At 41.5% G+C, this 27092-nt stretch overlaps 1 protein-coding gene across 5 annotated transcripts in view; it reads right to left on the reverse strand.

Moving 5' to 3' along the window:
* The window catches only part of Carmil1 (capping protein regulator and myosin 1 linker 1), a 288276-nt gene that overhangs the window by 169038 nt on the left and 92146 nt on the right, over positions 1 to 27092 (reverse strand). For all 5 annotated transcript variants that reach the window (XM_070024433.1, XM_070024432.1, XM_070024431.1 and 2 more), the window contains exon 3: positions 2234 to 2284. In XM_070024433.1, the coding sequence (XP_069880534.1) occupies positions 2234 to 2284 (51 nt within the window). The remainder of the gene's footprint in view (positions 1 to 2233; positions 2285 to 27092) is intronic.

Genomic DNA, 27092 nt, shown 5'->3' on the forward strand with positions numbered 1-27092 from the left:
TCAAATCTTCTGCAATGGAGCACTTCACGGGAAGGATAGTGCTGGCTTCCTTCATCTCCTTACATACTACACCACTCTCAGTTTTAATAGCTAGATATTTGAACCAACTTCAGTGCCATTATAATAGACTCTATTCATAACACATTATATAGATTTATATTATCAAAAGGGCCTGGGCAGGACACTGGTGGCTCATGTCGATAATCCTAGCTACTCAAAAGACTAAGATCTGAGGATCACAGACAGAAAAGTCTGTGAGACTCTTATCTCCAATTAATTACCCCAAAAAAAGCCAGAATTGTGTGGCTAAAATGATAGCGTGCTAACCTTGAGTTCAAACTAAAGGACAGTACCCAAGTCCTGAGTTCAAGCCCCAGTACAAGCAAAGAGAAAGAAAGAGAGAAAAAACACTTGGAACCAAAAAAAAATGTTCATTGGAGAATTTTTTAAGAGTTAAAATGTGTAGTAAAGGTGGAGAGGGAAAGAGGGAGAAAAATGAGGGAGGAGATAATAAGTTAGACAATAAATGTACTCACTACCTTACTTATGTAGCTGTAACCCCTCTGTACACATCACCTTGACAATAAAATTAAAGAAAAAAATTTTTCAATAGTTAGAAAAAAGAAAAAAATGTGTAGTAAGGCTCAAAGAAGTCATGATAAAAATATCTATTTCTGGGCTGGGAAGGTGGCTCAGTGGTAGAGCGCTTGCCTTGCATGCTCGAGGCCCTGGGTTCGATTCCTCAGCACCACATAAGCAAAAAGAAAAAAGCCGGAAGTGGCGCTGTGGCTCAAGTGGTAGAGTGCTAGCCTTGAGCTAAAGAGCTGAGGGACAGTGCCCAGACCCAGACTTCAGGCCCCACGACCGGACCAAAAAAAAAAAAAAAAATCTATTTCTTAAATATGTAGTAGGTGAGGCAGTTCAACTCAGCAAAAAGTGGAAAGAGTAGGACTGGGTGAATCTAATATCTTTCTCTCATTTGTTACTTGTGAATTTTTATGCATGTCAACTTACCAATCATGGTTCCTGCAAGAACAATGAAATGATGTACTTTGAAAATTCTTATAGGCAATTCATTAAGTTCAGGTAATAACACTGTAGTTAAACCAGACCTTTACTGCCAAACTCTTCAACAGTTAGAATCATCCATATATCCTAATAGTGGAAGTATAACCATAGGCAAGTTACTGAACGCCCCTCTGCCCCAGTTCTCCCATCTGTACAATGGGGATGATAATAGAGTCCATATTATGGTTTTCAGAAGATTCTTTTATAGATTAAATTGCTTACTAATTGCTATTAAATAATTCTCAATAAATTTTATTTATCAATCATATCTTTAGGGAAAAAATCTCTGTATTCTGTTCCATTTTGTCAATATAAAAATGATCAACCTCTTCTGGCTACTGTAAACAAAGGGGAGCCATAATTATGCCTCTTTCAGAAACTATGAACTCAGACCACTTGAAATAAAAGGCAAGTCATGAAAATTGCTAAATAGACCTTTGCAGAACAGAACAATTGCCATGTTCTTTTTCATAGACAACTCAGAGGGCAGGAAGAAGGGGCTGCTGTAGCCACCGTTCTATAGTGCATTCTGCAGAACTATGAAGGTTATTTCCTACATGTCAAAACCTGAGAAGAATCTGCCATTTAGTGGAACTGAAGGAAACAGTTGATTTGAAACAGTACAAACCAAGCCCCAGAAGAGGAAGAGAGGTACTGCCTCGTGGACCAAAAACACAAAATGTTCCATCACTTTTCTTGGAAAGCCTTTACACAAAGAAAGGGCAAAAGCAGTTTAAAATAATGTCATCATAACCTTTAGAAGCTTTGTGGAAAAGAAGAAAAGGCAAGTGGACTTAGAGAACTCTGACCTAAATCACTAAGTCAACAAACTGAAGTATGAATACATATTATGAGTATTTGTGTGTGTGTATGATGCAAGTAGGCATGCATGCGTGATGTGTGTGATGAGTCTGTGTGAGCATGTATGTGCATGCATTTCAATGTGCACTAAACCTGAGTGTCAGTATGCATGAGTGCATGTGTATGTAGGTATGAGCCTGAGTGTATGTGGGGAGTGTGTGTGTGTGTGTGTGTGTGTGTGTGTGTGTGTGTGTGTGTGTGAGAGAGAGAGAGAGAGAGAGAGAGAGAGAGAGAGAGAGAGAGAGAGAGAGAGAGAGTGAGACACGACGGGGAGCGGGGGGGAGATAATACCTTCACTACTTACCTTGGTAGGGATTCGAGCTGTGACAAGGAAGGCTCGGCATGATGTAAGCACCTGTAAGAGAAAAGCAGCAGCAGCACAATCAGTACCAAAAATGAGCCTTGCTGGTAAGGATTGGAATGATATTGAAGCCTCAGAAGCCTCGATCTCATTGTTGTGCCTGGGTCATGATTCAGTATCACAATATGGCTTGACTCCTGCTGTGGAAGAAAAATAAGTGACCTAGGATGGCATCTTGGCTCTTTATCATGATCCATATTGAACAAATCACACATGAAATCTCAAAGAGAGAGACAGCACCTATGATAGTAAAATAGTTATCTTCTGTATATAAACAAGCCTCACTCCACTCACTACATCAATGGCAAACTTCACACACAAAAAAAAGCTTAATTCTTGGTCAACCTTTACACTCTCAGGACTTGAGCTGACAATACTTGCTGCAAGGCAGCATAATCAGCCTCCACACCCAAGAGATCTTTTCTATCTTTGCTTCTCAGCTGTGTCTAAAGAACATTTGTGGAAGTTTCCTTTCTGATACTCAGCTAGTAACATTTAGGTACCATAAGATATGACATGCAGAGAGGTACTCTTTACCCTCCTCAGTCCTCTGTGAAGACAAAGAAGCTGACTTAGGAGTTCTGACATTAAGCAGGGATTACACATCTACCTCCTCACTGTCCAAAACTGCCTCACTAACATCAGCTAACAGCTGATGAACTTGTATGATTGATTGATGATTATTTTGATACTGTAGTCAGTCAGGGCTTTGCAGTGGCTAGGCAAGTGCTTTACCAATTGAGACATATCTCCACTCCTTTCCACTTCCATTATTTTTCAAATCAGATCTCACTTTTTACCCAGAGGTAGTCTCAAACCACGGTCCTCCTACTCATTCCTCCAATGTAACTGGGATGATTGTTGCTCACCATCATATTCAATTTGTTTGTTGAAATGTGTGGTCTCCTTAACTTTTTCCTAAGTCTGTCCTTGGACTATTATCCTCTGTATCTTCATCTTTCTAGCAGCTAGAATTACAGGTGTTCCTCACTGAACCCAGTATACTGATTAGCTTTTGAAGTAAAGTTTCAAAGGGAGGGGGCTAGGAAGGTGGCTCAGTGGGAGAGAGCTTGCCTTGATTCCTCAGCACCACATAGGCTGAAAAAGCCAGAAGTGGCAGAGCCCAGACCCAGAGTTCAAGCCCACGACTGCAAAAAAAAAAAAGTGTCAAAGGGAGACACTGAAGCATTTCAAGTCCTAATAGGACTATTGTCTTTACCCATCTTCCAAAGAACTTTCTTTTCATTAAATCCCTATATAGCAGATGAGACTTTGTACTAGTCTCAAAATGAAAGACTTGAACAAAACCTTAGAAATTTTCAGGCCAAAGATACTTAGGCCCAAAACTTGAGGGGGGGGGGGGAAGGGACGGGGGATTCTAGGTCTTACTGTTCAATCCAGGGCTTGAACTGCTAATGTAAAACCAGCAAGTGAATTAACAGGTATGCTTCGGTGAGCTGGCTTCGTCCCTCACTCTACAATCTCCAAAACCAGACAGAAACTTGATATGTTTTTTTGTTTATGTCTGTCTGTCTACCACTAACTCATCTTTGAATACATTGGTGCCCTCTATAGGGGAAAACTCAATTCAAGCCAACTTATGATACAGATAACAAAGGCATGCTTGGGTATGAAAGAAAATATATCATTTTTTTTCTCCTAACAAAAGGGAGTCATTCCAAGAAGGTATCCCTAGCTCTTCCCTATCTGTCTATTTCCTGGCTACCATGAGGTAAGCAGCTCTGCTCCACTACTTCCTGTCCACCATGATGTTCTGCCTCACCACAGGCCACTACTTCCTGTCCACCATGATGTTCTGCCTCACCACAGGCCCCAACAATGGGGTCAAGCAACCCTGAGCCACTATAATTTTTTTTCCTTGTAAGTTGCTTTTCTCAGACTAATAGAAAAGCTAACGCAATAGGCAAACATATAGACTTCTCACAACAACTATGTATGATACCAACTGAGACTCCATGATGACAGTCCCTCAAGGTGATCCAATAGCTCTGTCAACTCCAAACCCTATGTTCTTAACTACTAGTCTACATTTCCATATTATGATTCAATTCTATCTCCATATGCTCTCTGCCTTAGCGCAGAAGCTAAAGACTCATTGTAGGAAAGGATATCACCTAGTACAATATAGGACTTTGGGTGACTTACAAAGCTCTCAGCTCAATGGGTAACTTCCTCAACATTCCAAGAATTAGTTTTTCTAAATTCTCTTCATATATAAATATACTTGAAAGCTGTACTCTCTTATCATCTGTACTAGCCAACACTTGGCAATGGTAACACTACTCAGGAAATTAAGAGTTTGGCCCCTTCTTTGAAGGGGCAAGAAAAATGTGTTACATGAGCCACACAGGACCCTAAGCAGGGTCCAACAGTAGAGGCATGACAGTAATAAAGAGGAATTTGGAGAAGGAGATAAAAAGGAGCCAGAGACAGGCATGGGCAATGTTGTCATTTGCTTAGGCCCAAAAAACAGGTCACCAATGACCTCATTACAAGATCAGAACTCATCTTAAAGGATGAAATAGCTGGCTTCCCAGAACTATAACCCATGCTCCGAAGCTCACTAAGAGTTTTCTATTTCAGTCTGCCCCAGGGATCTATGACTCTCTTTCAATCACTGCCTCTCTCCCAGGGAAACAGGAGAAGAAAAGAGAAAACGTTGACAGCCACAATCGCAGGCAAGGTAACCAGATTCCTACCCACTCTCACTACTCCCCGTCCTCATTCACAAAGCAGCACCCACACTTCTCTCGTCCAGGATTAACTCTCTACGCACTCCCAATCCTTTACAAGAACTTAAGTCCACAAACTTCTACAGAGCCAAATCATAAAGCTCACATGCCAGAACGGTCTCAATAGCACTTGGTCAAAGACCCAAAACCCCCACATTTATTATAATGAGAGCAGGTCCAGAAAAACTCCATCTCATGGCAGCTAGTGACAGAGCCAGGACTAGAAGCTGCAAGCTCTTACTCCCAGTCCATCTTCCTCTCTCTCACCTCAGTGAGGGTCAAGGCAAAAGGCCCCAAATAGGAACACATAAACTCTTCAGCATTCAGAAAAATATCTTTAGCTCTGAGAACATTCCTTCAAAGAATTGCTCCACGACATTCAGAATCATTTCCAAGCCAATGCCTGTCCCATACACTTTTAATAGGTTTGCATGAGTTACCTCATTTATTTCTCATACAAACTGTGGGGTACTATCATCACCCTCATTTTAGGATGAAGATTATATAACCTGTGCAGGTCACTCAATAAGCATGTGACAGAACAGGAGTTCTATCCAACAGAGTATGGCTCCAGAGATAGTATTCCCAGTTATGTACACTGGCTCTTACATCTCTCCTTGCCAAGGGCTAGATTCCTCAGTACTTCTACTCTTACAAACATGGATCCAGCAAAGAACTTGAAAGTCAGAAGGAAGCAATCAGAAATAAGATCATCACAGGATGAGGAATGCTTGGGGACCATAAGGAAAAGGTTAATCTGTCTGTCTATCTTCCTCTTTTTCCTCTCATCCACTGGTTTCGGTAACTGTCTCTGTGTGTTTCTGTCTTTGTTTTGTATTTATCTACCCAAGTCTATGTACATCTCTGAGTCAGTGTGTTTCCACACAGGCTCCTCATCCTCCCCCCAGACCATTTCTCCTTAATAGTAAAGCCACTCTTTCTACTAAGTCCCATTCAACATGCTCAGTCTCTTTCCTTGGTACCCTTCTCCTGTCTTCCACGTCCTTTTTTCTATAGGAATCACTAGAGAGCTTGGATTTCATTTATACAAGTGCAGGAAACACCATACACTAGCCACAGAAGAAATCATTCTGGATGATCATCTCATCTGTAATACAGTCACACAGTCATGAACAAAACATGAACTAAAACTGACAAGGCACCTCTTGACATCATTATACAATGGAGCACATGAGTAATTAAGTCATTACACAGTCCCTGGATTGAATCGAATTAATACATCTCAAAAACAAATCTCAAATCATGTACCCAAATAATAGAAATGGTGCATCCATCACTGGCATAAAACACAGGCTGGCCTTTCCATCTCTTGACAGTAGTGGAACTTGAGGCGTTAACATCCTCCTCAACCAACCAGGAACATCAGAGGACATGCCTGCCTTCTCCTGACCTGCCCTCTCCACAAGCATCACCACAGATAGCTTCTAGGGGGCCACTGACAGGGCACTAACATTTAAAACAAGAGGAAGAAAAAGGAAAAACTGTTTACACAGATTCTCTTTGGAGAAAAGACCAATGTCTCTACAATAGGCAAATGTGTGAATTTCTAATGATCATGTCTGTCTCATTGTGGTGCAATAACAGTGCTCACAATCTATAGCTTGTATGTCCTGTTATATGTATGCAACATCCTTCAGAGGCTGGACATTGTCCAAAACAATTTCTTTGAAAAGAGACACTGGTGAGGGAGTCTCAGAAAGAAGACAGATAAGCCACAAATGCTTTGTGCTTGCTGATCCCCATTTCTGAAAGCCAGCTAGAAGTTCCAAGGGCATATGGGGGTTCTTAGAAAATGTGTAACATGAGAACAGTGAAAGAGGGCAAATCTTCCAAAGTTGACCCACCTGTTCCCACGAGTGGCCCGAAGCCACTATGTAACAAACAGTATAACAATACTTGGATATGAGGTGAAACACGTTGTTGATCCTAGCAAAATTTTGACTCTTGCTTTATCAGTGCAAACTGAAGCAATTAATGTGGGAATAATTATACTAGAAGAACCCATCAACTCAGTCTCCCACCAACCTGAATGATTCCAAAACTACCCTAGGATTTATAGCCTTGACCAAGTGTGGAGTCCAGTAGGATGGGGGAAAATCCACAGGAAACTTCAACTCTTCCTGTTTGCCCAAGCAATTTCTAACCATGATACTGAGCATCCTGAATGCCAGGAAACCAGGATTGCTGATCACCTTAACTTTGGGTTTGGACCTCAGGAAAACTTAAGATTTAAATTCTGGCCCTGTCATTTTTGAGCTGAACAAAATAGTTGGCCTCTAGTGGGCTTGAGGGTGTAGTGCTCCTTTGCCTCAAAGAAGCAAACTAAGGTGCCACAAGCAAGAAGGGTTCAAACAAGAACGCTCTTCAGAAGGACCGTTACTGTGGTGATATGAAATGAAGACTTGGCCCAGCACCAAACATGTCTTTGCTAAATACTAGCTCTTCTTATAACTCACATAACAGCATCTTTGATTTGGATTTTTAAATAGTATAGTTTTTGTCAACAGGACAAAACAAAAGCCACAAAGACACTGAGGTAGATCCTAGGCTAAAATTCTCTGCTCAATACACATCTGTGACCTTGACAAATTCTTGCAAAGTTAAAAAAAAAAAAACCAGGATGGGGGACGGAGAATTTTGGTGCATTGAAGCAGTCCAGGTGGTTTATTAGCCAAAGAACCTTGGCTAATAAAAGGGCAAAGTCACCACTTCCTTCCCACCTTTCCCAGGAAGACTTAGTCTTTCAGGAAGGTCTTAGCATGCAAACCACACTTCCAACCTCTGTAATGAATTTCCTCTCCTTTTCATTGAAATGCAAGCAGCAGCCCCCTTCCCTCTGAGGCTTCTACATTGAACTTGCAAATTCCAAATTTCACTTTGAAACATTTCTATTTAAAAAACAAACAAAAAACAAAAAAACCATACTCCATACTGGTAAAACTTAACAGCTTGGCAGAGAGAGCCTGCATTTTCTTATGGAGATGCCATATAATGAGGTTGGCTATGGAACTCTATGGTTGCATACTTATTAAAAACTGAAATAACTACCTGCTTTACCATCTTAACTCCACTGCCTAAAGCTTACTGCTATATTAGCAATCCATAAATCCATGCCCTGTAAACCCACATCCTCTCATGCAGATCACTGGGAGTGCCATTCTTTTACAGTTCTGTTCTGTATGCCAAACATGAAACATACCCATGAAGCATCCTCTAATTTGCAAGCAAACTACCTAATGAATGTGACTCGATGCTTTCCTCTTCTTCAAAACTCCAAGTTCTAAGTACATTATGGCTAAGACTTTATTAGTCCAAAATGCTATCTATCCCTCTCTCCTTCCCGCTTTCTCTGTAAGGAGGCAGGTGGTAAGACTCATTTTTTATCACCACTGTGTAGAGCTAAGAGGACAGATGCCAAGAGACTTGTTCCAAGGTCACACAGAAAACTGGGCGAGAATGAAATCTCTCTTCCAGCGCTGAGCTTCACAATCCCACACACAGCTATAAATGCCACCATCCTCTCTAGCCAATAAAGAAAGATACTTTACCCAAAAAGAACGTCAAAATATGCTTCATCATAGACAGCGATGAGATACACTATCAATAGTGGTAGGGGTATCTGGAAAACACAGAGCAGGCCCAGTGCAAGGTCTGCAAACTATAGCCCATAGATTTAACCCAGTCCCCTATTTTTATAAATAAAGTTTTATTAGCAAGGCCGTGAGCATTACTGATGCCAACAGAAGTTTTATAGTTTACAAAGTAAAAAATATTTGTAGGAAAAGGTCACCAGCCCTGGGCCTAGTGTTTTAGAGGCCTAGTGTTTTGGGGGAAAAACTGCTTAGGTTGAAAAATCAAGCTTCAGTATTCACTATATGTGACTCAGGTCCAATGACTGAACATTTTCTGTGCCTTGGTATCCTCCTCTGTAAAACATTAGAAAGAACAGTACCTACATTTCACACAACTGTGAGAGTTTAATGCATTTATAGATATACAGTGCTGAGAAAAATTCTGGCACATGGAATGTGCCAGAATATAATGCCTGCTGTTATTATTTATATATTGATATTAAAATTATACAACCATAGTATTATTAAACTGAGGAGAAGCATTCGAATTTAGTCCAAGTGACTAAGCTACTAGAAGGACCTACTATGAACAACTTAACAATGTCTGTGGATATAACTTCACCCAAATTCAAAATAAGAGGGTAGAACTATAACCCTAAAACTCAAGAGGCTAAGTCAATGGAATGGTGTGTTTGGGGGCCTAGATCTCATGGCAAGTCCCATACCAGCATGATGGGGAGGGAGAGGCTGAGACAGGTCTCTAAGTTCCCTCTCTACATTAAGTCCATGACTTAAATCCACCCTGGAATTCTCCCTGTCCTGAGGCATCTTGCCCCCTTCCCGACCTTTTCACTTGTGTACTTCCAGGAATCATAAATGCTTTGTAAATGTTTGCTAAAAGGGCCCCTGCTACCTGAACAACAGATGCTCCTGTGACAAGAGACAAGGTGCTACTGAGGTCAGCTTTCAAAGTTTCCAATTGTGGCATCTAACTCTAGATGTCTCCTAACACCTGTGCAAATCCTTTTTTGCCACCTGATTACTTCTGTCATTACCCAGAAATTGAATGGTTATATACAGCCATCAGACACAGTTACTCCATTCTTTCCACTATCCCATGACTACAAGTTGTAAGATATTCTCAAGGCATGAAAGAAAACAACCATACCTAAATTTTCCCCACATCTGAACATGGGGCTACCCTAAAACATTATTCCTTTTTACTATCCCTTTATAACAGACACTCTTTTCAAAATACCAGCTGATATAAAATTCTTGAATCTGTCACACTGATTCTTTGAAAATGACAGGGGAACAATACACTGTTTTTAATGACGACACTCTAGTCCTGACACAAACTTGAATGGCACATGCACGCACACGTGGTATATGTGTGTGTGTGTGTGCATGTGAGAGAGAGAGAGAGAGAGAGAGAGAGACAGACAGACAGACAGACAGACAGACAGACAGACAGACAGACAGACAGACAGACAGAGAGACCAAGAGACTGAGAGACATACACACACCAGGAATTGTACCAAGGGTCTTGAGCATATTAGACAAGTACTCTACCACTTAAGCAAGGCCCCCAAGCCCCTGACTGAGCTTTAAAGATGTCATAACTGTAATTCCCAGAATGATTTCTTAAGTCAACAAGGAAGACTCACCACATCGCCAGCTCCAGTCTTTCCAAGTGGATGAAGGTTTTGTGTTGAGGCTCTGACATATGACCTTTCAATAGTAGTGATGAATTAAGTGGGGGTCCCACAGGTCATCATGTGGCACATACAATAACGGGACCTACTCTAGCCTCACAGTCACATTGATGTTTTAAATGAAGTCACAAGTAACAGAGTCACAGTAATGCAAGGAAGACAGAAAAAGTACAGGACTATAATATTCTTAATATCCCAATTAATTGACAGCACTTGTCCTGCTTTCCCATTGCAGAGCCAGTTAGCCTCCTCTGTCAGTAGGGATTTTCTGAAACCGGACCCTAGCTAAAAACCACTAAAGTATCTATGGTTGGGTAGATCCTTTTATTTCACAGATGAAGGCAGAGACCAGGTTAAAGGATTTGTCTGTAGCCATTAGAACTCAACCTTTGTTTCAAGTAAGAACATTTTAAACAAAAATGAATTTGGTTACAGGAAATGAAGTAGCTGTCCTACTCAAAGGGACAAAGAGATCAACTGGGACAGAAACCAAATCCAGCATCAAATCATGATCCTCAGATTTCAGCCTCCAAAGCAGCTAGTATTACAGGCCTGAGACACTGGCACCTCGCCTTAAAGGCATCTTCACAAAGACCCAAACACCATCATGTTCCTGTTCTGCCAAAGCTCTTCAGGGTTCTGTACCACAAAATCGGTCCCCACCTCAACCTTCTCATACATTCCATCCAGCCACACTAGATGGAAGAATAGAATGGTATTCCCAAGGACAGTGCCCTGGCCTACCCTCTTTTGAGATGGAGCCTGGCTGATGTCGAATTCCTGAGCTCAGATACTACAGCCTTGGCCTTGGGAGCATCAGGAACACCGGTCTTCGCCACCATGCCCTGGCTCTCCCCTCTGCTTTGAATAAGCTCCCCTCTCTTCATTCTTTTACCTTCCTGCCTGACTCACACCTATTCCTTCTTCAGGTGCTTGCCTGGGGAACAAAGAAATTCCAGACTGTATTAGATCTCCTTATCACATGCTTTTACTATATTTGCATGTTTCCTCATGAATATCTACCACAATTTTAATTATTGGTGAGACTATGTTTATTACCACCTCCCCCAGCAGGTTCCTGGGAACAAAGACTATCTCTGACTTATTCAAAGCTAATTTCTCTGCATATAATACTTGTCGAGAGAGAGAGAGAGAGAGAGAGAGAGAGAGAGAGAGAGAGAGAGAGAGAGAGAGAGAGAGAGAGAGAGAGAGAGAGAGAGAGGGAGGGAGGGAGGGAGAGAGGGAGGGAGAGGGAGGGAGAGGGAGAGGGAGAGGGAGAGGGAGGGAGAAAGGGAGAAAGGGAGAAAGGGAGAAAGGGAGAAAGGGAAGGACGGGCTCAAATCTGTTGAATGTAAGTTTTACAGCTCTTCTTTGCCCCATTTCCAGCTATTAAAAAAATCAGGATTTTAGAAGGTATAAAAACTGATATTGTTTCTGAATCTGATTATAAGATTCAGTTTTGAGGATGGTAGTCCAAAGCCAGCTCTGATGGGCAAGTCCAGAAGACTCTTAGCTCCAATTAACCAGCAAAAAGCCAGAATTGAGCTGGGTGCAGATGACTCACACCAGTAATCCAAGCTACTAAGAAGGCTGAGATCTGAGGATCATGGTTTGAAGCCAGCCCAAGCAGGAAAGTCTGTAAGGTTCTCATCTCCAATGAACATAAAAAGCTGGAAGTGGAGCTATGGCTCAAGTAATAGAGTACCAGCCTTGAACAAAAGAGCTCTAGGGGATGGTGTCCTGGCCCTGAGTTCTAGCCAGCACCCAAAACAAAACAAAAATTTCAGTCCTGTCTGCTTTCCTGTTACCTACCACATAGTTGACCTATCTGTCCTATTTGTAGTCACATCCTTTAAGGAAAGTACCTGGAAATATGTTGTTTCAGCTTATTTCAACCCATTTCAAACAGATCAACTAGCTAATCCCCAAATAATCTGCCAAAATAAAGAGAAACAGAACAAGAAAAAGATCAGTGGAGGGAAAGTGCAGAGTCTTAAGTGTTCATCCCTAACTAATTTATATAGAAAGAGAGAGTTCTCACTCTAGTCTTTCTGCAGCTCCCAAATGCAAAAATCATTTTCAACAAAGGATTTCAGATATTGGGTACATTTCTCTATCTCGATTTTGCTCTTCATCAAGCCAACAAGGCAACAAAGTTAAATCCACAAAAGGTGATTCAGAGTACTGAGGCAAGTTTCATCATGTTGAGAAATGATCAAAATAGGAACTGGTGGCTCATGCCTGTAGTACTAGCTACTCAAAAGGCTGAGATCTAAGAACTGAAGTTCCAAGCCAGCCTGGTAAGAAAAGGGGGAGGTGGAGGAGGCAGAGCAGGGCTTGAACTCAGGGCCTGTCCCTAAGGTGTTTTACTCAAGGCTGGTGTTCTATCACTTGAGGCACAGCTCTGCTTCTGGATTTTTGGTGGTTAATTGGAGATGATGCTCAGTTTCCTGTCTGGGGTACCTTTGAACTGCAATCTTCAGACCTCAGCCTCCTGACTAGCTAGGATTACACGCATGAGCCACCAGCACCCTGGCCCATGAGACAGTGCCTAGGTCTTGAATTCATGCCTGGTATCACCACAAAAAAATAAAATAATGATCATATTATTTTAGTGACAACTAGTAAGTATATAAACACAATTTTTAAAACCAGGACACACTCAAAGAAGAGCTAAGAGGAGAAATGCCATTTCTTAAATAGAGCATGTTTTTCATTCTTGAAGTTTCAGGTAAATGAGATTAGCTATGAGGAGAAATGTTTTTGTTCAGGGAACGTAGAAACATCATTCATCTAGTGAAGGAATTAAGTAACTTGCCAAGAGGTCAAAAATTTCCAGATAAATGTGAAGCTAAATTCCAGCCTTTGCACAATGGGAGGAAGTGAAAAGTTGGGTTTCAGCATTAACACTGCACTCCAGACACACTGTAAGCAGCTGTGCCTCCTCCTCCTGCTCTCTCGCCAGCAGCAAACTGTAAGTGAGCCCCTTTTTCTTTACTGCCACTGACCCTTCCCAAGCTCTCCCCTTCTGAATAAGAAACCAATTGGGTGCCCCATCCTGGCACCAATCACTTCCTAGCCTGGGGTAGGAGACACTCTGCCTCTTTATTTCTAATACTTGTTAACTTCCCTTTCCAACACAGCACACCCTGGGTGGGTCCTTCATCCTTGACCCCTGCTGCCTTTGAACCAATGTACCCACCCAGGAGAGCTCAGCTCTAACACCTTCCTCAGCCTCCTTTGAGTGTGCTGGTGTCCTGGCAAAAGATTGGCTAGCCAGCAAAGACATCAATCAGCCAAACCTGGTAGCCTGACATTCTTCCAGGTCTCCTTTCCCTGAAGTTTTCCACAGAAACTCCTTGTAGCCTTGCTTCCAACTCCTCACTACAGAGTCCCCTTGAAAGTGGATAGGAGAGCAATGGAGACCTTGGTAGAACAGGATTCAAAGCAGAGCCTGAAACCAGACTGTGGGTTGAGACAGGGTGACATCAGGGGACATAACTGTGTACTTCTTTATCTCTTAAGAACATGAGCTTCAATTATTAGCATTCTTCTTTCCTGCCCAAGCTGGCTTTGAACCGTGATCCTCAGATCTCAGCTTCCTGAGTAGCTAGGCATATATATAGTTAGTCCCTTTGAAATGCATAATCGTGCATTTTTCATAGTCATGTTTGGTCACTGAATATGTCATTAAATCTTTAATTATTTCATTTAATTATTCAATGAAGAATGATATCACAACTGTCATTAAATGTCTAAGTAATTATTCTATTCATTCAACAAATTGCTGTTGAGTGCTTTCTGGTGCTAGACACTAAGAAAAGAGAAAAAAGGCATACATCCCTACACTCAAGCAGATTATATTCTACTGGGAGAAGACAGATTATACACAACAGACATTGGTCTCCAGATGATAGTAAGTGTCATAAAGATAAATACAGCATTTGATGGAAATACGGAGTGTTTGCTGAGTGGCAGGTTGGGAGAACTGGTGGTAGGTGGCATTTTTAAGTAGTCTTCTATTGATATCTCAGATAGGAGTGGTCCAAGCTTAAGGAACAGCACCTGCAAAGGCTCTGAGATAATCAGGTATTGATGTAAAGCAGACTACTGTAAAGCCAATGTAACCTGAAGACAGTAAGCATTGGTGAGGTCAGCGGTGTAGTAAGTAGGGATGAGACTGTCGTAGGGTTTGTGAGGCCTGGCAGGCCACTATCCAAACTTGGCTTTGACTAGAGGGGCAGGAGCAGGGAATCCACTCAGGAGCCAGCTTCAGTGACTTCCAGGAGAGATGGTGGTTAGGCTACAGAAGGCAGTGGGGATGGTGAAAGTTGTTGGTTGGAACTCTAGAAATATGTTGGTGATGGAGCCTATCTGCTTTTAATGATAGAGGAAATTCCAAATCCAAGACAGCTTTACCTTGCTAAAAGTAACAGTTTAGTCTGTGCCCAGAAAACACATAACTGTTCAAGAACACTTGGGATGAAATGAACTTCTAGATTGTTACCTAGTAAAGCAAGAGAATCTCTTGGAGAAAGGGCATCATGAAAGCAAAGAACTAATTCTAGGCTTTCCCAAGTGTTGTTCTGGAGCTGATCAAATCAAGGGCCTATTTGGTGGGGAAATAATGATCTTGTAGGGGCAAACAACACTTCCTTGCTCAGCCACCACCTTGTTTTTTAATCATGTCAAATGTACATTTAAAAGACAATAATAGTTGGGCGCCAGTGGCTCACACCTGTAATCCTAGCTACTCAGGAGGCTGAGATCTGAGGATTGAGATTCAAAGCCAGCCTGGGAAAGGATATCCGTGAGACTCTTATCTCCAATTAATTACCAGAAAACCGGAAGTGGCACTGTGGCTTAAGTGGTAGAGCCCTTGCCTTGAGCTGAAGAGCTCAGGGACAGCACCCAAGCCCAGAATTCAAGGTCCATAATTGACCCCCCCCCAAAAAAAAGGCAGTAATAGACAACCAGAGACTCTATTTAGATTCTAAGCAATAAATTTAGAAAGGAGGATGATGGGGATGTGCTTTTGCTTTTCTCAGTTCCTATAAAATAGGGCTCTCTCATAGAACTTTCTAAAAATCTCCTGTATTTGTATATTATGGTTCTAAAGCTACTAATTATATGTGTCTTCAAATAAGCACATGGAACATGTCTAGTGTAATAGAGTGAATTTTTTATCTCCCTTCATTGAAACTAGAATAGCTATTGCATCTGGTAGCTGCCATATTGAATCATACAGATCCAGAAACACACTATACAGCACAACACTCATGAATTACATGTTACACTTTTTCTCTTGAAATTCAACTATAAAATGAAGCTAAGTAGAAAATGGGTTCTTAAAATCTGAAAGTATATGTTATTTTTTATTACACACTAAACTTTCCCATCAATTTTTTGTCTTTGCAAATAAATTGTAGCTAGCTTGATCTTTACAGTTTTTAAAGACATTTTCTTAGTTATTACATGCAACTCAGATACTCATAAGCCATCCATCACTCTAGCAATGTCATTCACAATAAGGTTTCCTTCCCTGATGTGCATTCAATACTCATGTTAAATGTCACATCAAAATAAAGAAAGACAGTAGAGTCAATATAGTCGAGCTACTCTCCTACTCTTTTTTTTTTTTTTTTTTTTTGGCCAGTCCTGGTACTTGAACTCAGGGCCTAGGCACTTCCCTGAGCTTTATTTGTTCAAAGTTAGTACTCTACCACTTGTGCCACAGTACCACTTCTGGCTTTTTGTGTTCACGTGGTACTCAGGAGTTGAACCCAGGGCTTCCATGCATGCTAGGCAAGCACTCTACCACTAGGCCACATTCCCAGCCCTACTCTCCCACTCTTAAATTCAAAGCACTTGATAACTTGGTTATCTCATTTATCCTATCAAGAGCAATGTGAAAAAGGGACTGGTATTAGTATCAGGTGTTTTTTTTTCAGTTGAAAACAAAATTAAGGTAGAGAAGGATTAATATCAGTCTATTTCCTAGTGTAAATCTAAAGCTTAATCAGAAAAGAAGAGAACTCAAGAAGGAAAAATTACATGAAGATGAAGACAAGAAAAGTACAAGCAAATCCTTAGCTGTGCAGTTCTATGAAGCTGGGTGCCAGGTCTTAGCAATACTGGTGTCACCGTCTGCCCTTTGGGCCCTAAGTCTCATACTTTCCACATATCCCAAAAATGCCCTGAAATATGCTAAGATGCTGGCTACACACTCAGAAGGTAGAAAGGAGAAGATGACTAGGTGCTTGTGTGCGCACATGTACATACACATGCATGCACACACACACACACACACTCACACACACACACACACACACACACGCTTGCTGATACGGCGGCTTGAACTCAGGGCCTGGGTGCTGTCCCTTAGCTTTTTCATTCAGGGTAGAAGTCTACCACTTGAGCCACACCTCCACTTCAGGCTTTTTGCCAGTTAACTAGAGTCCCATAGACTTCCTGCCTAAGCAGGCTTCAAACTTCAATCCTTAGAACTCAGCCTCCTGAATACCTATGATTACAGGCATATGCCACTAGCACCTAGCCACTGTTACATTTTCCAGGGTTAGTTGGAAATACGCCTTCAATGTCTCTGACATTTGTACGAAACTTGCAGATCTGCAAACATTTTTAGAAACTTGTCTTGTATACTATCACCAAACACACAAAAAAGTCCACAGCAAAAGCAAGCCATCTGGGTCTCCTATTAGCCCCTACACAGTCAAAGGGGACATGCTCCCTCTTATACATGAGCTAGATCTTCACCTAGGCATGTTACAGTCAGGTTCTGATAGAACCAGAATTCTTATTTGAATGTCACCACAGCAACTATGCTGCCTGTTCCCGTAAGACCAGCAAGGTCTAACGGACAAATGGACTGCCATCCACCCTTTTTCTAGTCACAATATACCGGCTTTGCATTGGGGACCACTCACTTAAAAATCAAAAAGGTATTCTTCCTGATGACTTCTCCCTAAACTCACTTCATAATTTTTTTTCTTTTTCTAAACCACCTCTGGCAGGAAGAGAGGGATGTTTTTGAAATCTGCTCCCAAGTCAAAATGGCAAGGTGTTTGCCTTATCATGTGTAGGTAGCCCTGTGAGGAAAGACCCATCATGACTGCATAATAAATATGGAAATTTAACTGAACTTATCATCAAGAGTGATATTTATTTGAATTCCTAACTTTCAATTTCAAAAGCCATGTCCCTTATAGCACCCATTGAGATGAGTCTTTCCCTAATAAGGTTTCCCATCAATACCCCAAAGCAGCCTGATAGGTTCAGATGCCTGTTTACTTATGTACTCAACCATCTTCTCCAGGTCCTTGAAGAGCCTGTCCATATCACACAACATAGGTCACAGTGTCACAGAAAGAAGACAACTAACTGCCTGATCTAAATCCTTCCTTCTCATCACCTGAATAGGAGCCAGCCTGTGTCTCCTAAATGTAACTATAAATAGGACTCACTAACAAGTAATTAAGCCTGCACTGGTGGTCTCTCAAACACTACTGACCCTCCCACATGGATCATATTGGGGAGAAGAAAGAACTATGCAGTATTTGGCCTCACAGACTGATAGCCCTCTCTTTGATTTGCCATGACGGAAGGCTCTCCTTTGGCATATCATGGTTATGAATTCTGAACACAAACTCATGAATTATCCCTAGATGAAAGCTCTTGGAGGAAAAGGTCTTAGTCATGAATATCATAGAGCTTCCCCACAGGAGGTACAAAGGTCCAGTTCTATCTAAAAAATATTATAACTGCCTTATTAATTTTTAAACAGCTCCTTATCCAGTTGTTCCTTGTTTGCAGTAGCCCAATATTCAGGGACCTGGCTGTTTTTCTGACTAAAATCCCCCCCTACCCCCCCACCCCCGTACTATTAACTCATCCAAATTTGCATCACTCTCCACACACAGAGCAGTGTGAGTAAAAAGAGATGAGCCTAAATATATTTCAGATGGGATGGGGGGGGGGTCTTTTTTGTTGTCAGTCATGGGGCTTGAACTCTGGGACTGGGTGCTGTCTCTGAGCTCTTCAGCTCAATGCTAGACTTCTACCACTTGAGCCACGGCACCACTTCTGGTTTTCTGGTGGTTTATTAGAGATAAGAGTCTCACGGACTTTCCTGCCCAGGCTGGCTTTGAACTGTGATCCTCAGATCTCAGCCTCCTCAGTAGCTAGGATTACAGGTGTGAGCCACCAGCGCCTGGCTTTCTTCTTCCTTCTTCCTTCTTCTTCTTCCTTCTTCTTCCTCCTTCTTTTTTCTTTTAGTTGGTTGTGGGGCCTGAACTCTGGGCCTAGGTGCTGTCTCTGAGCTCTTCAGCTCAAGGCTAGCGCCCACCAATTGAGCCACCTTGATCTTTTTCTGCTTATGTGGTGCTGAGGAATCAAACCCAGGGCCTCATGCATGCAAAGCACTCTACCACTGAGCCACCTCCCCCCCCCCCCGCCCCTCCCCCTCCCCCCCCCCTCCTCCTCCTCCTCTTTTTTAAGGCCAGAGAAACTATTATATTGGACAGAGGAGACAGCAGGAAGCCAGATAAGCAGGCAGGCCCCATCTGCCAAAATAAGTAAACCAAAAAAGTGGTAGAGGTGTGGCATGAGACCTTGAGTTTAACCACCAGAGAGTTTAAACCATCAGAAATAGAGAAGGGAGGAAGGGGAGGGAAGGGGAGGGAAGGGGAGGGAAGGAGAGGGAAGGAGAGGGAAGGAGAGGGAAGGTGAGAGAAAGAGAAAGAGAGTCATCCCTTGGCTGATAAGTATATCCAAAGCTTGTATCACTTATTATTATCCTATTATGTGAGATGTCCCCATGCTTGTTGGGTTCTGGCCCTCCTAAAGGCCTGTTTGCTGAAGCCATCAAGATTTCTATTATAACCACCTGCTTAAAAACTAGGACTTGGACTCTGATTACTCCCCCAGCCTGGAGAGGTCCCCTTGGTGGACACCACTTGCCAGTACTACACTTCTACAGATGTTTAGCCAAGAGGCACATGTTTTTGTAGAGATGTGAAGGTCACTTACTGTTCTTTGGAGAAGTGCATTTGATCCCTGAACCAGAATAAACTTGGAGAACATTCCATTCTTTGCAATATGTTCACCTGTGAACAAGCATGCAAACTCACTCCTGGATGGGTTGAGAGCAGGACACTGTCTGAATCATCTTCAGCTTGACATTCTACCTTCCCAGAGTATTAGCTGAATAACCTCCTCCTCAGTGAGGCCTCTCTGATCAGCTAGGTGATACAGGAAAAGTGCTCAGCTGGGACTAGATGGCTCCTTGAAATAAGGACCCTAGACTCCAATCAAAAGGTGAGTCCTTTCGGCCCTGCCATTGGCCAGCCAGACCACAGTGGATACCATATGTCCATTTCCTCACTTCTGTAGAGTGGACAGGATGATCTTGGAGGTCCCCAAACCTCATCATCCTAACTTTTGGGCTTAACCATTTAAATGTTTATACATCCTAACAGGGAGAGCTCTAAATGCAAAAAAAGCAGACCATGTTATCATGCCTAGATGCATCTACTTTAAGACTAAAACTATATTTGCTTACTTCCCCATGATGGTTCTGACAATCAAAAGGACCTCTTTCAGTGCCATAATTCTCTTGACCTAGTAAAGACTTTTGAAAAATGTTCTAGTTTTACTATTAAATTTAGGTGTGTTGTTTATAGTGTGGCTTATCAAATTACAGAGTAGACAGTTGAAGAAGGAGGAGGAGGACGACGAGGAGGAAAGAAAGATAAAGAGATAAAGAGACAGAGAGACAGAGACAGAGACAGAGAAAATGCAGGCAGAACAACTTTCAATTTTCCTGGAAAGAAATGGGGCAAGCCCTTCTAATTGTGCTGTCAAAATAAATCAGCTCAGCTTTTTTCACAGGGAGATCTCATGCCCTGAAAGGGATGAATCTTAAATAAGGAAAAGCATGTTGGTTACCCTTAGAAGTCACAGCACCAGAAAGATGGGGAGGGAGGCAAGGCTCTGAAGTCATATTTAAAATCTATGACATATGAAAGTCCCAAGGACAGCCTTGTGACTTGTCAAGTCACAGCTTAAACTTGGGGTTCTACCTATTTCCTCAACAGGAAAACCAATGCATTTGTCCTGCTTCTACTTCCTTTTGGGTACAATTGCCGTATAACAGCACTGTTAGAGTAGCTACAAAGGGTGATCTGTGATGCTCCGAAGACTACTGATTAAAAAAGTAAGCAACAATATATGAATCATCATTAAAGAGGGCCTCAAAATAAATTACTATGCATCTAGAAACACATACATTAAAAAAATGAATGCTACATCTTAAATTGTGTAACAGGAAAAGCAAATAAAAGAAGCAAAACTGCCAACTCCCAGACATTATCTCTTTTTCTCCCAGAAGTTACACTTATTTATTTTATTTATTTATTTATTTATTGCCAGTCCTGTGGCTTGAACTCAGGGCCTGGGCTCTGTCCCTGACCCTCCCTGTGCTCAAGGCCAGTGCTCTACCACTTGAGCCACAGTGCACTTCCAGCTTTTTCTGTTTATGTGGTACTAAAAAATCGAACCCAGGGCTTCATGCATACTAGACCGACACTCTACCACTGAACCACATGCCCAGCTCCCACAAGATACATTCTTGAGTTAGCAATCTTGTACATATAAATATTGATCAAGAAATGGCCCATACTAAAGGTCAAACAAAAAAAGTTTGTTTGAACTTGCATGTCTTTTTTCAATTGCCAAAAAAAAAAAAAAAAAAAAAAAAAAAAAAAAAAAAAAGCCTTGCCTTGCCCAAACACCAGTAAGCCTGAAGCAAGGAATTTCTAAATTTCCACTGGCTTTAACCCATTTATTACAGAGAGTGTCTTTGTATAAACATTCTTTGCCCTATCATTCAAGCCATGCGGACTAGTGATGTCACAGTAGTTGCCTGTTTCTGCATCCCGTAATCTTCTCTGGTGAGTTCCTCACACACACACAACCCCAATCCCAACAATTTGTACTCTTAAAGCATAAGCATGGAGACAGCAGTGCAAAGGGCCAGGTCACCATACAATGATATGTGCCTCCTCTGTCATGTGCTGATAAATTTAGACAGGATAATTAAAATAAATAAGGAAAATATTGAGGAAGCAATATATTGTAAATGGTTTGATGCACCTTAAGATTAAATAGTCTAAAGCTAAGCCAGACCATATTTTATGGTTAAAGGAAACATTCCTTCATGCATTTCCATCAAAATGATTTCCTTCACTAAGGCAAAGGGAAATAAATCTGAACAGTTAAGAGTGCAAATAAGGAGCACTCATTTGCTGGAATAATTTATCTTCTCACACTCACTTAGAGAAAAAAATAATCTCTGTATAAAAAGTTTCTTTTAAGCAAAATTGGACCTATAAGACTCCTTTACTGAAACATTTCCATTCTAATTACTCCAGTAAAATTGTCTGCTTATATTAAAATATCTATCCAGCTGTGGTGGCTCATTCCTTAATCTCTGTGATTCTAGCTACTTTGGGAAGCTGAAATCAGGAGGAACCTGGTTCAAGACCAATCTGGGCAAAAAGCTGACAAGAGCCCATCTCAAACAATAAACACCTAGGTGAGGTGATATGTACCTGCCATCTCAGCTATGTGGGAAGCATAAACAGGGGGATTGCAGTCCAGGCCAAGGGAGCCTGAGCAAAATGTAAGACCTTACTCAAAAAGGGGCAGAGGCAGGAAGAGGCCTCAAGTGGTAGAATGCCTGCCTAGTGAGTGCAAGGTCTTAAATTCAAGCCTCAGTACACCAAGAAAAGTTAATAAATAAATAAATCCCTCCAACACCGCTAGATTGGCTTACAGGAAAAACTGTGACTTATTATTCACCATTTGCCACAGTGGCTGCTACAAACCAGCCCTTAAATCAATGTCACAAGTAGTACAAGAGTTAATTTTATTACTAAATGACTTCTCACTTCTTTCTTTCTACTGACTTGACAAATTAAAAGACTTACCCACATGATTACCAGATTCCTGACTTTAGCCCTCACTTGTTAGTTATGTGAGTTGGAGTGGATCATATTATTTTCTTGTGCCTCAGTTTCCCCTTCTGTCAAACAGAGATTAGTGACAGCACTTTGTCACTCCTAGAGTGTTATGAAGGTAAGACTGAGTTAACAGGGCTAGATTCCACATTTTCCTCCTTACTACTGCTAGGAAGATAAACAGGGCTATGTGGGGGAGGGAGGGAAGGCTCCATTTCCCACACTCTTCCTCTGTAAACACAAGTTCATAAATACTGACTAATGACAGGGGGATGGACAGATATTATCAAGCAAAAGAATTGTAAATGGTAGAAACAAGATGGTAATAAGTGAGTGTTCACTCTAACATTTTTCTGTATATCTGAAACAATTCATAATAAAATGGCAAAAAAACAGAAAGCAGTTCAGAAATGTATAGGAGAAAATTAACATGGTACTTCCCCAAAAGTATATTATTCATTAGCTGAGCATGGTGGTTTATATTTATAATCCCTCAGGAGACTGATGCAGGAAATTCACAAGTTCATGGCTAGTCTAAGCTACACAGAAGAACGCTATCTATCTATCTATCTATCTATCTATATCCATATCTATATCTATATCTATATATATATATATATATTCACCATAGTAACATTAGTCAATTAGTCATGATCTTCACAGAACTTTTCCTGACTATGCTCTATTATTTTGAGTTTAAGTCTTACATTCCTATCAGGAAGTTACTCCCAAGTGTCATTCCTATTTCGAAAGTTTGAAAATAAAGAGAATGACCTACTAAGGATTGTACACTTGACAAGCTCTCGTGAAGAAGAGAGAGTTCTACTGCATCCTTCTCACAGACACAATTACTAAGTCACACGTTTAATGATTCTCTCCATAGAGGAAACCAACTCTTTTGCTCAACATTGAATACTTAGTGCCATGATTATAGATACACACCAGGCAATAAAAATTGCTGGGAGGTCTAACTATCCTTCAAAGAAAAAAAAATTGCTGGGAGGAATGGAGGGAGGGAGAGAGGGAGGGAGGGAGGGAGGGATGGAAGAAGGAAGGAAGGAAGGAAGGAAGGAAGGAAGGAAGGAAGGGAGGGAGAGAAGGAGGGAGAGAAGAAGGGAGAGAAGAAGGGAGAGAAGAAGGGAGGAAAGAAAGGAGGGAGAGGAGGGAGAGGAGGGAGAGGAGGGGGGAGGGAAGGAAGAGAAAAAGAAGGTTAGAAAAAAGGAAAGGATGAAAAAAGCAATGGTGGAAAGGAAGAAGGGTGAAGGGAAAGACAGAATCCTTTTTCTTAATACTCACTTGATACTTATATTACCCAATATAGTGATTGTACAGAGGAGCATTACTTTTATTAAAACAGCATAGTATTTTCTGATTTAAAAAGTAATTCCTATTATTTGACATCTATATTACTTTTTACCAAAAGAAAGTAAATGAATATGTTTTCTAGATGAGACTAATAGAAGCCATTTTTCCTCTCCAGAAAGACTTGAGATTTTTCAAGTGTATCACCGTGACCTGCATCCAGATGAAGGGTGAAGCTTGCAGTCACAGGTGGCAGGCCAGGCAGAAACAAGCAGAATGACATGGTTTGCAAAACATGTCACATACGAACTAGCTGACAGGATCAGGTCTGCTTAGCATATAGGAAAAAAAGACGTAAGAGTGACAGGCAAACAGTATCAAATACTGGCAGGATCACAATATTGGGAGAGTAAATATTTTCCTGTGAACCCACTGGGACCCATGTGCACAATCTACACGAAGCTTGATATAAAGAAAACTTCTAAGTCTTATTGAATATTTTAGTTTGTCAACACGATGAAGGCATGACATTTTTTTTAGTTCAAGTTATAAAACTCCAATTTGAAAGGCCACATCATACAGAGGAACCATTGTTAAACAAGTCAGAACCCACGCAGGTGCCAGTGGCTCACACCTTTCTGTAATCCTAGCTACTCAGGAAACTGAGATCTGAGGATCAAGGTTCAAAGCCAGCCCAGGGAGGTAAAGTCCACCAGCCTCTTATCTTCAGTTGACTGCTAAAAATCTGGAAGTAAAGTTGTGGGTCAACTGGTAGAGTGTTAGCCTTGAGCAAAAAAGCACAGAGACAGTGGCCAGGCACTGAGTTCAGGCCCCAGGACCTATGCATGTGCACATGCTCTCTCTCTCTCTCTCTCTCTCTCTCTCTCTCTCTCTCTCTCTCTCTCTCTCTCTCTCTCTCTCCCTCCCTCCCTCCCTCTTTCTCTCTCCCTCCCTCCCTCCCTCTCTCTCTCTCTCTCTCTCTCTCTCTCTCTCTCTCTCTCTCTCTCTCTCTCACATACACACACACACACACACACACACATACTTATTCACTCATTCACCTAGTTCTGCAGTGAGATGTGGTTCTGTACTGCCTTACCTGACGTTGAAGTAATGCGTACATGCTTCCATACGTGTGTGTGTGTGTGTGTGTGTGTGTGTGTGTTATAACTTGCCTAGGTGGCCTATGAAGCCTTCCTAGTGTGGCTAATGCAGCTGAGAGCCAGTGATTTAAATATAACTTTTCATTCTATCTCATTATAATTAATGCTGTACATTCAGACCACCACATGTGGCTGTGGCCCATCATATTGGACAGTTAAGCTTTAGTCATTCCTTCTGGTGCTGCTGAAGGGACCAAATTCCAGACCCACCTCCCTCCATCATCCTCAGTAAGATCTCCATGACATCTGCTCAAGCATATGAGAAGAAAGATGAAAATATAAGTCCAGCAACGTAAGATCCTTAGGGCTCCTGCCAGCTCTTGCCTATCAAATGGCCATCATCTCTTTACCTTTTGAAAGACCAGAGTTAGAGTCCATATTCAAGTATGGCAGTGTAATGACCAATGTTCCATGGAAAAGCCATGGCCTTGGGAGCCAACTACCCTACCTATCTCCAGCCAACTACCCTAACTCAAAGTCACTAAGAAATTATTAGTGAAATATTGATAATTAATAACATTAATTTACTCCTGGTAGAGCACAAACAGCCATGTCTCAATTACCTACTTCTAGAAACACACCAGATTTACTTTGGCTTTCAAACCAAATTATGTAACCAACCCCAAAAAGTAGGATGAGTGGAGGCTCAGTGGTAGGGAATGTGCTTAGCCTGTGTCAGCCCTCAGAAAACACGAAAACACACACACATACACACAATTCTAAAATATTTATGCTTTTAAAAAATGAAGAGAAAATGCCAGTAACAGGCACATTATAGAAGTTTAAGCAAATCTTTCTAACCCATTAGTAAATCAATCATCACAGTACTAGAAAATATAACTTCAAAAGAGTAAAATGAGGGTGAGCTACCTAATCACAATGATTCATTCTAGGAAGAAGTTCATGGTATACCCTAGAGAAACTGTCATTTTTGTAGTACTCTATTTTTGTACTATTTTGGTCTTTTTTTTTTAACTCTGCAATTGCCACCAGAAAAATGTTAACATATTATAAGCCAATCATCTGTTGAACAACTGAGTGAAGTATCACACAGGAAATTTCCAAATATAGGAAACTCAGTGTCTGCTTGCTGATTCATTTTCTCTCTATTAATACATGGTATAGCTACATAGCCAAGGCTGGCCTTTAACTTGCCACTCTTTGTTGATGTTTTGCGGGGTTTTTAGTCCTTTTGTTGACACTAGGGCTTGAATTCAGAGCCTAGGTACTGTTCTGTAGCTTTTATTGGTGCGGTGGTGGTGGTGGTGGTGGTGGTGGTGGTGGTGGTGGTGGTGGTGGTTGGAAGGCCTGAACTCGGAACCTGGGCTCTGTCCCTGACCTCTTTTGCTAAAGGCTAGCACTCTACCACTTTGAGCCACAGCTCCACTTCCAGTTTGCATTGGAGAAAAAAGCCTCACAGAGACTTTTCTTCTAGGTTGACTTCGAACCAAGATCCTTAGATCTCATCCTCCTGAGTCGCTAGGATTACAGGTGTGAGCCACCGGCACCCAGCTCCTTTAGCTTTTTTAGTCAAGACTAGCACTCTACCACAGCTCCATTTCTGGCTTTGTAATGGTTAACTGGAGATAAGACTTTCCTGTGTGGGCAGCTTTGAACTGTGATTCTCAGATCTCAGCTTTCTGATTCTTAATTCCTCAGCTGTATCCTGCCAGTACTGCTGCAACCCATGTCACCATCAGCTTGCCTGCCCCTGCTTAGTATGTTCTGGACACACTACACAGGCTTAACACATTACCTGTTCCTTTTCACATACTAACTCAGGGCATCACCAACACCACTAGGCTTATTTCAGAGTATAGTACAAATAAACAAACAAAAATCACTCATTTAACTCCATTGATTAGCCAGTCCACTTTAGACTTTAGACAGAAGAAGTAATCTGCAAGTTCTAAGCTGACTAAACTCTTAAGCAGCTAACACTTTCCAGGAAAACAAATGTTGACTGAAAGAGGATTTAAAGTTATGACAAATATATAATAGATAATCCCATCATTTTTAAACATTAAATGAAAAGCTGAAAGACAGATTCCTCTGAAGTTGGCTTACAGATTCCCAATAAGAAATGGAAATTTTTTCTTGTATTCTGAACTAAAACTGCTGCCTTTTCAATCCAAAAGGGATTGCGCCGGGCTCGGCAGCAGCTGAGCAAGCAAGTCGAACAAATAAGAGGTCCTGAGTTCAAATTGCAGTACTATCACCCCCCCCCCAAAAAAAGAT

Source organism: Dipodomys merriami, unplaced genomic scaffold (genome assembly GCF_024711535.1).
Source record: "Dipodomys merriami isolate MVZ:Mamm:240054 unplaced genomic scaffold, mDipMer1.0.p SCAF_16, whole genome shotgun sequence".
Taxonomy (NCBI): domain Eukaryota; kingdom Metazoa; phylum Chordata; class Mammalia; order Rodentia; family Heteromyidae; genus Dipodomys; species Dipodomys merriami.